General features: G+C 35.6%; 2 protein-coding genes and 1 long non-coding RNA gene across 4 annotated transcripts; 2 read left to right on the plus strand and 1 right to left on the minus strand.

Annotated features, from left to right (window-relative positions):
* Nucleotides 1-666: 666 nt before the first annotated feature.
* Nucleotides 667-2,052, minus strand: LOC110744777 (uncharacterized). Its single transcript, XR_015834385.1, has 2 exons — nucleotides 1,572-2,052; nucleotides 667-921 (listed from the first exon to the last, which is right to left on the minus strand). It is a non-coding gene; the product is annotated as an uncharacterized LOC110744777 (long non-coding RNA).
* Nucleotides 2,053-2,314: 262 nt separating this feature from the next.
* Nucleotides 2,315-7,109, plus strand: LOC148296057 (uncharacterized). Its single transcript, XM_088250685.1, has 8 exons — nucleotides 2,315-2,718; nucleotides 3,060-3,121; nucleotides 3,181-3,199; nucleotides 3,288-3,647; nucleotides 3,830-3,891; nucleotides 4,818-4,905; nucleotides 5,022-5,452; nucleotides 6,398-7,109. The coding sequence occupies exons 1-8, from the start codon at nucleotides 2,400-2,402 to the stop codon at nucleotides 7,007-7,009; spliced, it is 1,953 nt and encodes a 650-aa protein (XP_088106811.1). The 5' UTR covers nucleotides 2,315-2,399; the 3' UTR covers nucleotides 7,010-7,109.
* Nucleotides 7,110-9,943: 2,834 nt separating this feature from the next.
* Nucleotides 9,944-16,508, plus strand: LOC110746540 (uncharacterized). Of its 2 annotated transcripts, XM_088250040.1 has the most exons (9): nucleotides 9,944-10,014; nucleotides 10,102-10,421; nucleotides 11,512-11,571; nucleotides 11,692-12,195; nucleotides 12,286-12,435; nucleotides 14,033-14,131; nucleotides 15,016-15,063; nucleotides 15,203-15,633; nucleotides 15,749-16,508. In XM_088250040.1, exons 2-9 carry the CDS (start codon nucleotides 10,109-10,111, stop codon nucleotides 16,388-16,390), a joined length of 2,247 nt encoding a protein of 748 aa, XP_088106166.1. In that variant the 5' UTR covers nucleotides 9,944-10,014; nucleotides 10,102-10,108; the 3' UTR covers nucleotides 16,391-16,508. The 2 variants fall into 2 exon arrangements, with proteins under 2 accessions (XP_088106166.1, XP_088106167.1); XM_088250041.1 differs by lacking the exon at nucleotides 15,016-15,063.

Below are 16,508 nucleotides of genomic sequence, written 5' to 3' on the forward strand. Positions count from 1 at the left end.
AATGAATGACTTTTGTTTTTTTTTTTTCACAACTTTTTTTGATTTATCCCAATTTTTTTAATCACAACTAGTTGAAATTAAAAGACTAAACAAAATTGTACATTTGTTGTCTATGTGTTTAAAATATTTTTTACAGATAGATTTGAATTTAGAATATTAATATATCATCACTCAGTCCATTAATTCCATATATCTTGAGCTAATCCTAATAGGTTAAGATTAGGATATATATGATAATCATATCACGTTAAAGGTGTGGTATATCTTGAGCTAATCCCAATACAATACGGGGCAGTTGATAAACTATCCACATCAATTAGAATTTTATAAAGGACGCCATCCCCTTTTTTATACTGACTTTACAATGATAGATTTCAAAGAATCTCCAAGTAACAATTCCAAGGTGTGCTAGTAGGCGTGGGCACGGTCCGGTTTGGTCCGGTTTCACTCTCAAACCACAGCTGAACCAATTAAACTTTCACGGTCCGGTGTGGTTCGGTTTGAGCTAAAATCAAAATGAAAACCAAACCAAACCAAACCATTCATATCCGGTTTGGTGCAGTTTGGTTCGGCCGGTTTAGGCATAAAAGAAAACGTCTTACAATAACAAAGAACCTATTAATAAACATCCTAAAATAGAAACTGATACAGCTACAAACATCAACATTTTCATGAAATAATCCGAATCTCCAATACATCAAACATGGAAAGTTAACCAAATTTCCAGTAAAACAAAGTTCAACATACAATCCCACATTTGCATACAAATAGAAATAAACTTCAATATCCAACTAATTAATACAAATCAAACTAGAATTTTCAAACACCAAAAAACGAAAAAACAATAAGCAGCATGTCTTCATTTCCATTCTCAATCACAAGAAATATGTAAAGGCCCCATAGCATTTGATTTCTTCATCTCTACATAAGAAACACAATCACAGATTTAGTTTCAACATAATAAACACACAAGTTATTATATAATAAACACACAATTGAAAAAAAAAACAAACTTAAACCATATTTCCCCTATTTTATTATTATTGTTTCTATTTTTCTTAAAGTTCTTTTGGTTTCAGGTTTATACAAGATTCAAAAGGAAGATAATTTTCCCTTGAATTGACAAACCAACAAAAGAAGTCTCCAGCGAAAAGAAAAAAAAGGAAAAAAAAAAGGAGTAAAGCCAAGAGAAAAAAACACAGCCAACCAAACTTGAAGAAGAGAACTCCTTCGCACAGCCAAGCCAACAAAAGGGAAGTCACGAAAAAAAAAGGGAAAGCAAAAGTCAAAAGCAAGCCAAATCTCTTCAAATACCCCATCTTCTTTTTTAACTTTCTGCAAATCCCACCCCACCCCACCCCATTGCACCCACACATCACCATAGCAGAACCCACTAATTTCACCAGAAAAAAAGACAAAATGAAGACCCATATGTATCTAAATCATCAAAAGCCATGAGAGATATGAACCCAAATCAGAAACTTGAACAAGAAAACCATCAAATCTACAGAATGAGAGTTATTGAGTGAGTGTGTGAGAGAGAGAGAGAGAGAGAGAGAGAGAGAGGTTACACTGGAGAGACGAAGAGGCCAAAGGTGATGACCTTGTCTGCCAAAGGTGATGAAGATGGAGATGAATGATGTGATGAGATGAGAGTAGTGAGTGAGTGTTGTGTGCGGCTAGGGTTAGGAAATGAAGGAGAGGCTGAGAGAAATGTGAGAGAGGTTGAGAAAGACTAGATCCGTGAGTTTTAGTTTTGGATGAATTTTTCAGGCTTTTGGAATCCAATCATGTGCGGTATGGTGCATGATAACAATTACAAAGAACCACTCAAGCCTTGCCACATGTAAAATATATTTAACAAATAATAAATTTATTTTTAATCAGTCCGGTTCGGTTTAGGACAGTTTACAAAATGCTCAAACCGCAGCCGAACCAAACCAAACCGGTTCGGATCGGTTTTTGAAACTGTTGACTTTTTCTTTGGTCAAACCCAAACCAAACCAAACCAATATAATCGGTTCGGCCGGTGTAACCGGATCGGCCGGATTGATGCCCACCCCTATGTGCTAGCATATTGAGTCCCACATCGGTAAATTATTGGGTCGGGCTTCATAAAGGCTTGCAGAGAATTTCATGAGTGACTAGTTCTTTTAAGTATAGTGCCAAACTAAGTGGGACCACGATCTAATGAGCATCTTCTTGGTCTTTTGCCAGGTCTTTTTTAATTGCTGATAATTTGTTATTATAAACAAACTAGCTCTAGCAGCAGCTTAATTTTGAAGATTGCCCCAATCCAACCTGTGAGAGCATAGTTACGCTTCATTTGTTTCATTTTTGTTTCCTTGCTTGTTTCATATTGACATAAAACTCACATGGGATAAATTGACAGATCGAACATGGAATCTACAGCTGCCCCTAGTGTAATTGCTAATCTGAAACTTCTTAACCATGATAACTACGAAGATTGGAGCTTCCGGATGCAAATCTACTTGTTGGCTGAAGATCTTTGGGACTTTGTCAATGACACCAATCAACCTCCAAGACGAGACGCTGAATTTAAGGTTTGGAGCAAACTTAATGCCAAGGCTTTACATGTAATTCAGAGTTCTTGCGGGGATGATACGTATTCTTTAATTCGGGGCATCTACGTGGCCAGCGTTGCCTGGAATACTTTGGCAACGAAGTTGAAGCCAGCTGAAGCATCAAAAACCACAGGTACGTACCGTACGTACATATTTTCAGTATTATAAGGAATAAAAAAAGGAAGCTCAAATTACTGCAAGCCTGTAGGATCAGTTAGTACCGTGATTTGATGAACCAAACTGGATTAGGGATATATTGATAGATAAAAAGACATGTTAAGTTTCTTTCTAAAAGGAAGGGGGATGGTAGCTCAAGTGGTAATTAATAGAATTTATCTATGGATCCGAGATTTTATGTTCAATTCCCCTCCTCCAATATCGTTTGTACAAAAATAAAAAAATAAATGAAGACTTTTGTGTATCAGAAATCACAAAAATTTCGTAAATGTTAACATCAAGCATTCCACTTTTCAGATGAGGAATCTGAACTTCACACCAACCACACACTAATCAGTGATTCAGTGGTGATGCTGGTGTAGAGGAAGACTCTACAATCGAAGTTCGAGTTGAAGGTATTGTGTCTTGATTCTCATAGAGACTTCTAGTCAATATTAGTTAAAAGAAACACTGTTTGGCCTTCTTTTTTTTACAAATCATACCAAATCAAAATGATCTGTAATATTAAATCATAAACTTTCGTAGGACCTGAAGGCGATGCCAATGACTTGTACACGCCTTTCTTCCAAACTTTGTTAGACAATGATTGGGATGCTGCCATGGAGTATGTTAGGCAACATCCTGAGAAACTAAATGCGACCTTTGAACAATTCGACAATGGGACAGCTCTTCACTTCGTAATCTCATACGGGAGGTTTGAAATTGCAAAAGAGTTGGTGCAGCTAATGAGCGAGAAAGACTTAGAAATACTAGACTCTATTGGTCGAACAGCTCTACATTTAGCTGTATTACATCGAGGAGATTCCCATGAAATAGTTAAGTGCATGGTTGAAAAGAACAAGAAATTACTAAGCATTCGTTTTAACAAATCTTTAGCTCTGCATGGTGAAAAGCCGATTTGGTAGGTATAAATAACCTGCACTTTAGCTCTCCTCTTTACCCAAAACCAAAGCAATTATTAAATAATTAATTACTAGCGGTGACTTAAATATGTTCCCATACAATTTATTATTTTTTACAAATCTTTTTCCGCATAATTATATTGTTTTTTTCACTCCGCTATACAGATATTCTGTTGGATTTAGTCCAGCGCCATCCGAAGGCGGCTTTTACTGAAAACAAATGTAAAGTAAGCCCTTTTTCGCTTTTGGCTGGTATGCCTTCTTTTTTCTTAAGTGCAAGCAAGCTCAAATTCTGGGAACGATGGATTTATGACGGTTAGTAATAAGAAAGCTCAAATTCTTTCTTAAGTTGCCTAATAAGATTTACTCTCTTATCAAGTCTCTTCCATTTCTTTTACGGGAAGGTCTATATTTTTTTCTTCTCCACTCGTGTTTTGCTGGCATATCTATATGTGTGTTTTTTTCTTAAGTAACCCAAACAAATTTCTTTAGACTACTGTGATTGTGGGATCATTGCAATAATACACTAAACGAAAGAAAAACAAACTCTAATAGATCAAAGGACATATACTGACTCTGACATGATTATTGTTCCCAAACTATCCAAATTTGTTCTACTTCAGATCTTCATAAGAGTGTCGATTTTATTGCATCGTGTTCTTATCTTAATAGGTATGCACGTACCACTTACTCCTACAATCGATACCGAAAAAGAACCTACTATCGATGCCTTTAACGATGCTCGTACTAATGCTCAAAAACTAGAAAGCGATCAAGCTAATCAAAGGCATCTCATTTGCCTCATTTGCACACGTACGTTGTCAGGAGTGCCATTTGGTTATTGTTAATGCTTACTTATTCCATATGGTGCTTCTAGAATAATTCACATCTTTCTTCCATACATAGTATGCATCAACTCCTGTTTCACGCATGTAGTAGATATTTACTTATATTAATTCTTTATCCGCAGTTAGTTCCTACAAAACCCTATATTCTCCTGTATCAGATTTTCAAACAGAAATTTCTAAAGACTTCTAGAGAAACATCACGAAAAGAAGCATTATATATTATCAGCCATAAGATGTCGTTATTCTTTTGGCTTCTTATTTTCAAATATATAATAGCATATATCTAACCACCATATTTTCTGAAGAGATTTTGCCAACATGTTTGGATTTGCAATGCAGTTACGGGCTTATTATTCCGGAAGCTAGTGGTCGCAAATCTCTTTGAACTTTTGGGTATGCATACTACATTCACGTCCTTGTTTTTTTTTTCCTTTCCCAATTTTAGTCCTGATTGTCAGTTCCTCCAAAAGTAACTGTGTTAATTTTGTATTGTTTCATGTCAAACTTAGGAATCAATCGGATATATCAAATGAAAGAGAGCCATGTCCGCGTCGATGAATTTCTACAATGCGCAATGAAAACTATAAAGCTTAAGCGACTGCAAAATACAAGCGCGCAAGTAGCAATCGCCATTGCAATAGAACAAGGGCATGTTGAGGTCATTACTCATATATGTAGAGCAAATCCAAGCCTCGTCCACGACATCAAAATTGAACACCTAGAAAGCACCGTGTTTCAACTTGCCATTGAGCACCGTCAAGAAAAAAATTTCAGCCTCATATATAAGTTTGATAAACATGGCCAACAAAGAATACTAGGTGAAACAGATAATTGTGGAAATAATATGCTGCATTTGGTGGGAAATTTTTCTCAGCAAACACAGATTAATCATATTCGAGGTGCAGCTTTACAGATGCAGAGAGAACTACAATGGTTCAAGGTTAGAAATTTTCTGTATATGTATATACGTACCTACATATCTAAATTACTTTACCCTATATGATAAAAACTCACATTTTCTGCTTTAAGGTTATTTTTGGCGATAAGGTTTCTAAGACTCTTTATTACTTTAGTGGGTATGCAAGTTTTGGTTTCTTCTTTGAAATTTGTTTGTAGTATTATAATATTGGTATTCTATTACTCTTTTACTTGACTATAATTAGGAAGGTAGCAAGTTTAGGTTATGACTATAGGGATAGAATACCTAAGGGCGCCTAAGGGTAGAATATATAGTAAAACAAAAAACATGTTAAGAAACAAAAACAAAATTACACACCCACATCATTAGTTTCTTCACTCATTAAAAAAAATTCATATTGTGTGAGACCGCATCTCGAGTGGCTAGTAACAATAAATTTATATAGGAGTCCTCAAACAATAACTAGTTAAATCCGTTAGTACAATGCTAATCACTCTTTGACACTCCGATACAATGCTATCTCATAATCCAAATCGTCTATTTGTTTAGTTTCCATTCAAGCATTATACTTGCAAAAAGTTGTTCAAATAGGAAAGTGTTTAGTCCTTTTAATATAATCAAAATCATTTTAATGTTTTTATACAAAACATTGTGTTCATATATTAGTTGAGTACTATTTCACTTATTTTCTGTAATATTGTATGATGGGTCCAAGAAGTGCTTAGTGCCTTATAACCTTTTCATACTATTTTAAAACTTTAAACATTAATACCCTCTCTTTTTTGTGCCTTTGTATTGGCAAAATGGGAAAACCCGAAATTGAAGAAGAAATCAATCATAAGCTGTTTTATTTAATTACTGTCACTAGCATCCCATGTAGCTTAGATGAGTTTTGTTACCAGAATCTCAAAGCGCAAATGTTCAATGATTTGTAAGAATTCTAAGTTTTTGCGGGATGAACTGCAGGAGTTGGAGAGTATTGTAGATCCTGTACATCGTGAAACTAAAAATCTGACAGATCGTATGACACCAAGGGCCCTATTTACCAAGAAGCACAAGGAATTGGTGAAAGAGGGCGAAAAGTCAATGAAAGAAACAGCAACTTCTTGTACCGTTGTGGGTGCTCTCATTGTGACCATGATGTTTGCTGCAGCATTCACAGTTCCTGGAGGAAATAATGGAGATACCGGTCTTCCTATATTCTTGAATGAGAAGGTGTTAAAAAATTTTATAGTTTCAGACGCTATCTCCCTATTTTCTTCCACAACTTCAGTAATGACATTTCTGGGAATTCTCACATCACGTTATGCTGAAGATGATTTCCTCAAATCATTGCCCAGAAAAATGATATTAGGCCTTTTTACCCTTTTTATATCTATCGTCAGCATGATGATTGCCTTTTCTTCTGCCCTTTTCATTATGCTTGATGGAAAACCATCCATTGTCATACCAGTCATTTTGCTTTCCAGTATTCCAATTTCCTCATTCATCTGGATGCAATTTCCCTTCCTTGTTGAGATATTTATTTCTACTTATCGAGCAGGGATCTTTAACAGGAATGTCGAACCTTGGCCTTAGATTCCTATGTTATCTTATGTTTATGTTCGGTGTTGTTACTTTTTTCAAGAAGCTTGTAAAGAAAAGACAATGTATGTGATGTGCTTATTGGATCCTACAGTACAATCCAATCCAATCCAACTTCAATTTCTATTTTCGAGTTAGTTACACAAGCGCTCTGTATTTTTTTTTTTTAAAAATTCGATATTCTATTATTGAACGCGAATCCAGCAGTGTTTGGAGTCTTTGGACATGATTTACACAAACACTCATAATTAAACACACCAATCTGGCTAACCACACAGTGGTTCTAACTCTGATTCTCTCTCTCCCTCGTTCAGAGATCAAAGTGTATCGATCCGTGCAATGTGGTCCACGCTTCTGTAGCAGATTGACAATTGATCATCTCAGAGAAAGCATCATCAGAAAGACTAGCAGCAATGAGGTTCAAGATTGTTGTATCCATAGCTTCTCATTCCTTAGAATCACCATTATCAGAATCAGTAGGAGCCACAACAATACCATCAAGAAATCCAGATAGGCGATGAACTTTGAAATTTTTTTCCACTACATAGCTCCATTGAACGTAATTAGTCTCATCAAGTTTCAGTGTAATGTAATTGCATGCATTACGAAGCAAATCCACCGGTTTACATAGTAAAATACAGAGATTGAAATTGAGTTGCAGAAAAGGAACAAAGCAACCACAAGCAAGAATTCTAAGAGAACGAAGAACAAGATGCGAAAATCTAGAAAATAGAGATGAGTCAACACAGAAGCCTTTGAAGAAAGCAAAATCTCAAGCTCGAAGAACAGAGAGATTCGAATAACGGAGAATGAAGCAGCGAAGCAAGGATCGCCGATGATAATCAGAGGCACTCCTCTGATACCATGATAGCTTCCTTCAGAGACTCCATGTGGATGAACTCAATTAAGCTTCACAAAACTCCACACGTGAACAATACACGTGGCACAAGACTAAGGCTTCAATCTGGTGCTTTTGGATGTACACTAACATACAGCCTGTAAATTTGGCTGTAACTGAAACAAGATGATTCACACTTGTATTTCAATTGAATTTGAGCAACCTTTTTATATATTTCTTTTTTGTTTGACACTAAAAAAAAATTATTTTTGATGCCCACATCTTCGTTTTTTATACAACTTGCCAACAATAATCTTTAATTGCCAAGTCTTTTTCCAAGTCTTTTTAAATTGCCAAGTCTTTTGCCAAAGTCTTTTTTAATTGGTGATTTGTTAGCTTGTTTTTGGTCTTCGCTGATTTATTATCTATAAATCAGAAGTGAGTTTGCCTATATCCTTGCACTGCTAGAGAGCAGGCATAGTAGACTCCCCTTCCTTACCGCAACTGGAGAGAAAAGCTTTGGTGAAGGAATCACTTTCCTCGTAAATAAGTCAACTGCAATTAGAAGAATTAGCTTTGGTGTTTCTAGTTTCGTGGTATTGTGTTTATCTCTCTCCTCACTTTATACTAATATGTCACATCGACAAAACAACACGAGAGACCCTTGCAATTGATGGTATATATTATCTCTCTTTTAACTGATACCCAAGGTTATGCGCATTATACGCATAAAATATTTCTTCCTAGGCCATATACGCATTATCTATCAAGGTGGCGGCCCTAAAATATTTTCATAAAGACTCCACATACTACCCCTCCAAAGCTTGGAGTACATTTAAAAAAGGGTTAAATACTTTTTGGTCAGTGGGTTCTACATGAAAATTCAATTTGATCACTAAGTAAAAAATTTAACCAAATTGATCACTGTGTTTTTAATAGAAAAAAAAGTGGCAAGAGTCACCATTATTTGGTAACATTTGGTGACTAATACGAGGTTGACTAAAGGCTTTAGCCACCACTTTTTTTGGTCAGTAAAGCCTTTAGTCCCGCATTAGTCACCACTTTTTTCGGTGACTAAAGCCTTAGTCCCGCATTAGTCACCAAATGTCACCAAATAATTGTGACTGTTGCCACTTTTTGGTTTTTGTGTTTGGTTTTTTTTTTTTTTGTAGTGTTTCCAAAGTTTACAACTTATAGACATTTTGTTATCTTCAGTTCAATGAAGTTTTTATTTTTATTTTTTTTATGAAGCATCTTCAGTCTTCTTCCTCTAACTCAACAAGTTAGGGTATATTATGTTATTATAAAAAAAAAAAATGGGGGAAATCATGGGAAGAACAAAACGAAATGTCTATAAATTGTAAACTTTGAGAAACACGATGACTAATTTAGCTAAAAATAATTCCCAGTGACCAAAAAGGTATTTAACCCTAAGAAATTACTGCTCTAAATACTATAAAAACCGCACACTCTTGAATCTGAGTCCATTACTAAACAATTGATGGGTATAATATAATAATATATAGATGCTTTATAAATGTTTTGTTCCTAAATTGATAGGAATTATATACGTTCTTAAGCTTAGTACCTCTTAATGAGGCAACAGTTGTTGAACCTAATATACCTTTTTCGTGAGGTAACAGGTGTTGAACTTAACACCTTACTGAGATAATACTTGGGGTTCGTCATTGAGCAGGACCGGTCCGAAATTTTTGGGTTCGTGAATCGTGCCTGGCTTTACATACTTCTTTTATTTTTCGGGCCGAACCAACATACAACCTGTAAATTTGGCTGTAACTGAAACAAGATGATTCACACTTGTATTTCAATTGAATTTGAGCAACATGAGCAACATTTTTATATTTCTTTTCTGTTTGACACAAAAAAAAATTATTTTTGATGCGCACGTCTTCGTTTTTAATACAACTTGCTAACAATAATCTTTAATTGCCAAGACTTTTTCCAAGTCTTTTTTAATTGCCAAGTCTTTTGCCAAAGTCTTTATTAATTGGTGATTTGTTAGCTTGTTTTTGGTCTTCGCTGATTTGTTATCTATAAATCAGAAGTGAGTTTGCCTATATCTATGTGCCCATAGTGGGAATTTACAAGCTAGTTTCTAGCTGCAGCCTTTTTATTTTGGAAGACTGCCCCAACTCAATCTGTGAGTGTGTGTTTAATTTTCTTTTTCTTGTTTGTTTTAACATATACGCTCTCGATTCACATAATACCACCATGGGTCAATTGGCAGATTGAACATGGCAGCTACAACTGTCACTAGTGCAATTCCTAATCCCCCAGTTCTTAACCAGAATAACTATGAAGATTGGAGTTTCCGGGTTAAACTCTACTTGTTAGCTGAAGATCTTTGGGACGTTGTGGAAGCCACCACTGAACCTCCTAAACCAGAAGATGGTGAAGCTGAGTTTAAGGCTTGGAGGAAGAAAGATGCCAAGGCTTTAATTCTAATCCAGAATAATTGCGGGTCTGCTAATTACTCTTTAATCTTTGGCACTAAGACCGCCAAAGCTGCCTGGGATACTTTGGCCGAAAAGCTAGAGCCAGCTGAAGGTACGTAGTCAAAACAAGCATGCATGTTTTACACCTAAATGACTCTGACATATCACGAAGCGCGGCATCTGTATATATATGTATGGTTCGATCTAGGTTACTGTATTTTCATTTTTTATTTTTATGATGGTACAGCTGCAGTAGTAAACATTATTTGACTGTGCACAAGGCTGAGTAAAACTATAGTGCATTTTCTTCCTTCACAATAGGTAGAATTTTCATATTGTGGGTGCTTTACGCATTTGTAATTGAATTTTTAAGTGTTTACTTGTATGTGTATGATTGCTAACAAATTTTTTCATTGAGTGTAGGACATATGTGGCATAAATTTCTCGCAAATATATTAAATGTTTTTTTTTTAAATTGAAATGGTCCCTGAATTTATGCTCGATTTCCATTTTGATAATCTAACTAAATGTTTCAATCCATTTGGTCCTCCAACTCTCTCTTTTGTGTTAAATTGAGTCCTCCATCAAATTTGTTGTCAAATTAGGGGTCAATTTGTCAATTTGTGCTCTAATCTCCTCTAAAACAACCATTCCATCTTTGTAACGAATATTTCCCTCCATAAGACGTTTCTCTTATAGGATAGAGTTTCAATTTGGGGGAGAGAGTAATGGCTTATGGAGGGAAATGTTTGTTACATAGTTGGGTTGGTCGATTTAGGAGATTAGTGCCCAAACTGATGGTTTTACCCCTCAATTTGATGGTAAATTTGATAAAACTTGATTGGTGGGACCAATTTGACACTAAAGAAAAAGTTGAAGGACCAATAGAGTGAAAAATTTAATTGAATGACTAAAATAGAACTCATGCATAAGTTCAAGGACCATTTCGGTCAAAACCCAAGTATAAAATTATTGTTATATTTCCTTCGTCAATTTATACCTAGAGGGGGCAAAATGGAAATAAAAGCATTTGGACCTTAATTAAAAACTCAATGGACTCGAACCAATATAGAAAAAGAAATGGACTAAATCCAATACCACCTTAAGCTTTTGAGTTGGAACCTAGATGCCAATTGTGTCTATAGAATTACTCATTTTGACTTAATTAATTGATATATTTTCTTATCATGTGTGCGATGCAGAGGAGTTGGTGCCGTTGGTGCCACAGGAAGACTTGAATATCAATCCGACGTCGAATGATGGTATGTAATCTCTTATCTAATCTTTAACTTATCCACTGACTGACAAGAATTTTGTTTGAGTGAGTTGGACGCTGACATTCTTAACAAATAGTAATTTAGTAAAACAATAAAACTTGGCAGGAAATGAGAGTAACACCAGCGACTTCAATGAGTTCGCCCTCCATCAACCCTTCATTGATAATGTGGCAGAGGGTGATTGGGATTTAGCGAAGGAGTATCTTAGTCGAAATCCAGAAGCAATCAGAGAAAGAGGTTCATTATCAGGTGCGACAGCTCTTCACCTGGCAGTTTCGCTTGGATATGTAAATATGGCGAAAGCGTTAGTGGAGTTGATGACGGAGGAAGACTTGGAAATACGGGATGCTAATGGTCTAACAGTTATGGCCCACGCTGCGACTAAAGGAATCACACAATTGGCTAAGTGCATCACTGAAAAAAACAAGAAACTGCTTAGCCTTCCATATCCTCCAGAGAACTTTATTCCACTTCTGACGGCTTATTATCTCGGCCATTGGGAATTGGCTCGCTACCTCTATTCTGTTACTCCACTCGAAGCTCTGTTGCAAGACAACGGCCGCGGTGGTGCTGAGATTGTTTCGGAGAGTTTTAGGGCCAAAAATTTCGGTATGTGTTTCCAATTTAACCTTTTGCCATAAAATAAGATTTAGATTTATTCATTTTTCTTGTCACTCCTCCTCCTCTATCCTACTGTAGATATTGCATTGGATTTACTTCGGCGTTGCCCAAACTTAGCCCTTGCTAAAGGCTACTCTGGGTTGACCCCTTTACAAATGTGCGCTAGTATACGTTCTGGATTTTTAAGTGGAACGCATCTCAAATTCTGGCAACAATGGATCTATGACCGTTAGTACTATATTCTTTCTGCTCTTTATTTAAAGTTATGTCCCTTTTTTTTTTGGGGACTTCGTATAATAATTTATTTTTTTGGTCTAATTAAAATACGAAAGTAAAAGCACAAAATTAAAATCAATACCTCCTTTGAACTTTTCCCAATATCAGCCACCCACACTTTCCACCCTAGTCACCAAATTGATTTTCCCACCCAACCCCAGCAACACACCCCCGCTGGGTTTTGATCTCCCAGCACCCACCAAGCCCAATCGATCTCTATCTCTGTATCTCCTCCCTGATCAATAAATCATGCACTATAGCAGCCAAACCACCACCTGAGCCAACCTACCCGGGGCACTTACCCCCACACCCGACTCTTTTCGACGACACAGAACCTACCCCACGAACTCTCCAAGAATGCCACCAGTCCGTTGTGGCTGATATTCACCTTTTGGATCAGAGCCTGCAGCTGGTGATGGCTGGGCTTACCCCAGTGATTGCAGCAAAAAGCCCAGCGGAAACACAACCCAAAGCCTAGTAATTATCAAGTTTGAATTTTCATTTCTCTCCGGTGATAAAGAAATGATTGAACCGTCTATTTATAAATGCTGTTAACTCCTTAAGAAGACCACGTTATTCTACCACGATGTGTGGCACGTCCTTAATAAAAATGAAACCTCTTCTTGTATCGGTACATCCTATTTCTATTACAGAGATAGTACACAATATAGTAAAATAATATGTTCTCCTAACATCACATACCTATTAGAGATATATTTAGTCATATACCCATTCTTAGCACTAATAATATAGATGAACTCTACACCATTTAATTTCTATAAACAAACTCAAAAAAAAACCCAAAAAATGACAACTGACCCTATTGAATTTAATTTTGATTATTAAATTACTTTGACGCCCTATTGAGTGTTTTGGGTTTTTTTTTTAATGAGGTTTTGGGGTTGGATTTGTTTTAAGAAATTAATGGCAGTTTTGTAATTTAAAATAAGTTAAAAGCCTTTTTGTTATATTTTAAATGGGCTTTGCATATGTTTCTAAAGTCCATTTCATATAGGTTTTTTTAATAATTTGGGCTCCTATATCTATATATATAAAGCAAAAGGTAGAGAATGGTAAAACATTCAAAATACCATAAAATGTCATTGGTTAATGCAAATATTAAGAATTGAAATTATCAATTAAATGAGGATAATATGGTAAATTCACACTTTTCATATTTAAAAAATTAAAATTAAAAGATAAATCAGATAATGGATCCTATTTTTATGGAACACAACTACCCATTATCTTTTTTAATTCTAAAATAAATTTTTTAATTTTTTAAAAAAACCTCTCACAGGCGCGGAAGCGCTTGCGCAAAGGCTAGTTGGGTATAATAGTGAATCTCCCTATTTATTAATGTTGTGTATTAAAGAGGTATGGTAAAAATAATGTGTTCTTATACCGTCACTCATTCATTATTGTTGTCTATGCACATGAACTTCCATGTTCACGACACAAAAATCACTATATAGGGGAAAGCTCTTACATCAAAAGGAAACATTTAACGTATGATTAGTCATTTGTTCTTGTGTTGATAACTTGATAGGTATACACGTACAACCTGGTTCAACAGATGATATTCGCATAAATGTTGAAAACGTCGAAGATGACCCAATTAGTGAAAGCGATCTCAAAGTTTGCTCAGGTATGATATATCCGAAAAGTAACATTATGGTTTTTGCTAGTAAATATTGAAATGAATGTGATTGCGTGACATAATTACATGATTGTGTGTGTGACAAAAATTTCTCCTTAAAATGGCTCCATAGAGTAGGACTTTACACAGATTGGCAGAGAGTTCAACCGATCACCGTACCAGATTTTCAGTAGGTCAAAATCTTTTGTTAACCGATACTTTTGGACACAGAGCTATTCTGGAGGTATACTGAACTTTTGGTCGGTTTGGTTTGTTACAAAACTTTTACTGGTCTTTTTTATTTTAATTTCTAGGTTGAATAAGGCCAGTTTTGATTGTTTTGAAGAACAACATTGAGGTTAAAACTTAACATTGTGATCAAAGTATCACATAGTTTATTTATTAAAATAAACCTACTAAGCACTTAATATATGTGGATTAGTTCAGTTGATTAGGCAATGTACATGCCTCCTTATACCTAAGTTGTGTCCCTCCCTGAACGTTATAGTAGTTTAAAATAGCGAATTGTCAACAAAAAATTAAACTGATTAATACCTATTTATCATCATAACCTATCAGACACATCAATAAGAACATAGCAATGTTAGGTATGCTATATTTGCATACCACCTTATGTACTACCTCTCTAATAGGGGTGGAGCCCACTAATACAATGGGGCCCACTAATAGATGTGGTACACAAAATAGTATATAAATGTGGTATGACTAGTACTTTTTATAAGAAGAAGAGAGAGGGAATTATAAGGGTGTGGGATAACATGTTTTGACGTGGCCCACTAACTGCTCCTCATATATGTGTAAAATTTAATAATATGGCACAAAATTTGTGATTAGAATATTCTCTAATGCAAATATATTTTGATTTGCAATAGGTATGGGTATATTGCGAGGACTTGTTCCAAATCCCTGTAACCTTTTTGGTACATATGTTAAATATCCACACTTTGTTAATCTTTTCCTTCAATTTTCAGTACGTATAATTATATTCTCTTAAATCTTATTTTGGTCGTATTCTTTTGAGACTTGGTAATTAATATTGTTTTATTTATGCCATCCTAGGAATTAATCACATATATAAGATGAAATGGACCCACGAAAGAACATCTGAAATTCTACATTCCATGTGCGAAGTGGTAAAGGGTATGAGTCTTAAACAAATGCAAGAAAGTGTCGTGCAAGCAGCAATCTTCGAAGCTATTAAACAAGGGCATGTTGAGTTTGTTTTTGAGATATTTCGATCAAATCCTGTAATGATTGGGCTCACTGGGGAAAATGGGAAGACCATGCTTCAGTTTGCCATTGAATGTCGTCAAGAAAATGTCTATTTCTTTTTCTATGAATTGACCCGAATAGTGCTTAATATGGTAGTGAGAATAGATCAGTTCAACAATACGTTGCTACATGCAGCAGCGAGTTTATCCCCAATTGCACAGCTTAATCATATCCAAGGTGCCGCGTTGCAAATGCAGAGAGAATTACAATGGTTCAAGGTCAGAATTTCTCTAAACATTTCGAGGATCAGAAAATATTCTTTTCTGTTTTTTTTTTGTTGAAAAGCATATATTTGAGGATTAGAAAATCAGTAATTGCTTCAACGAAATGCAGGAGATTGAAAAAATTGTACCTCCCAAGATTCTCGTGGCTGTAAATGTTACAGATGGCATGACAGCACGTGATTTATTTACTAAGAACCACAAAGAGTTGGCGAAAGAAGGAGAACGATCGATGAAAGAGATAGCAACTTCTTGTACGGTTGTAGGTGCTCTTATCATTACCATCATGTTTACTGCAGCATTCACAGTTCCAGGTGGAAACAACGGAAATACAGGCATGCCCTTGTTCTTAGGTAAAAAGTTGTTTAAGGTGTTCATAGTTTCTGATGCCCTATCACTCTTTTCTTCCACGACTTCTGTAATGACATTTTTGGGAGTCCTCACCTCACGCTATGCCGAAGCTGATTTCCTTGAATCATTGCCAAAGAAAATGATTATAGGCCTTTTCACCCTCTTTTTCTCCATAGCCACCATGATGATTGCGTTTGTTTCTACCCTTTTTATTATGTTGGGTGAAAAGTCATGGATCGTGATTCCAATCACTTTACTTTCTAGTGCTCCAATCGTCTCCTTTGCATGGATGCAATTTCCCCTTCTTGTTGAGATCTTCATTTCTACTTATGGAGCAGGAATATTTGCCAAAAAACCCAAACCTTTGGAAGTGAACCCCTCTGACATGAATCGATCTGTCTGATTCATAAGGGAAGAACTTGTATCAATATCTCAATTTCAATTCAAATATGGATTATTCACATTTGGATTTTTATGTCATTTTTGCTGATATTTGTTTCTATCAATTTTAAGAAAGTTTT

The sequence above is a fragment of the Prunus avium genome, chromosome 3 (genome assembly GCF_965620075.1).
Source record: "Prunus avium chromosome 3, drPruAviu1.hap1.1, whole genome shotgun sequence".
Lineage (NCBI taxonomy): Eukaryota > Viridiplantae > Streptophyta > Magnoliopsida > Rosales > Rosaceae > Prunus > Prunus avium.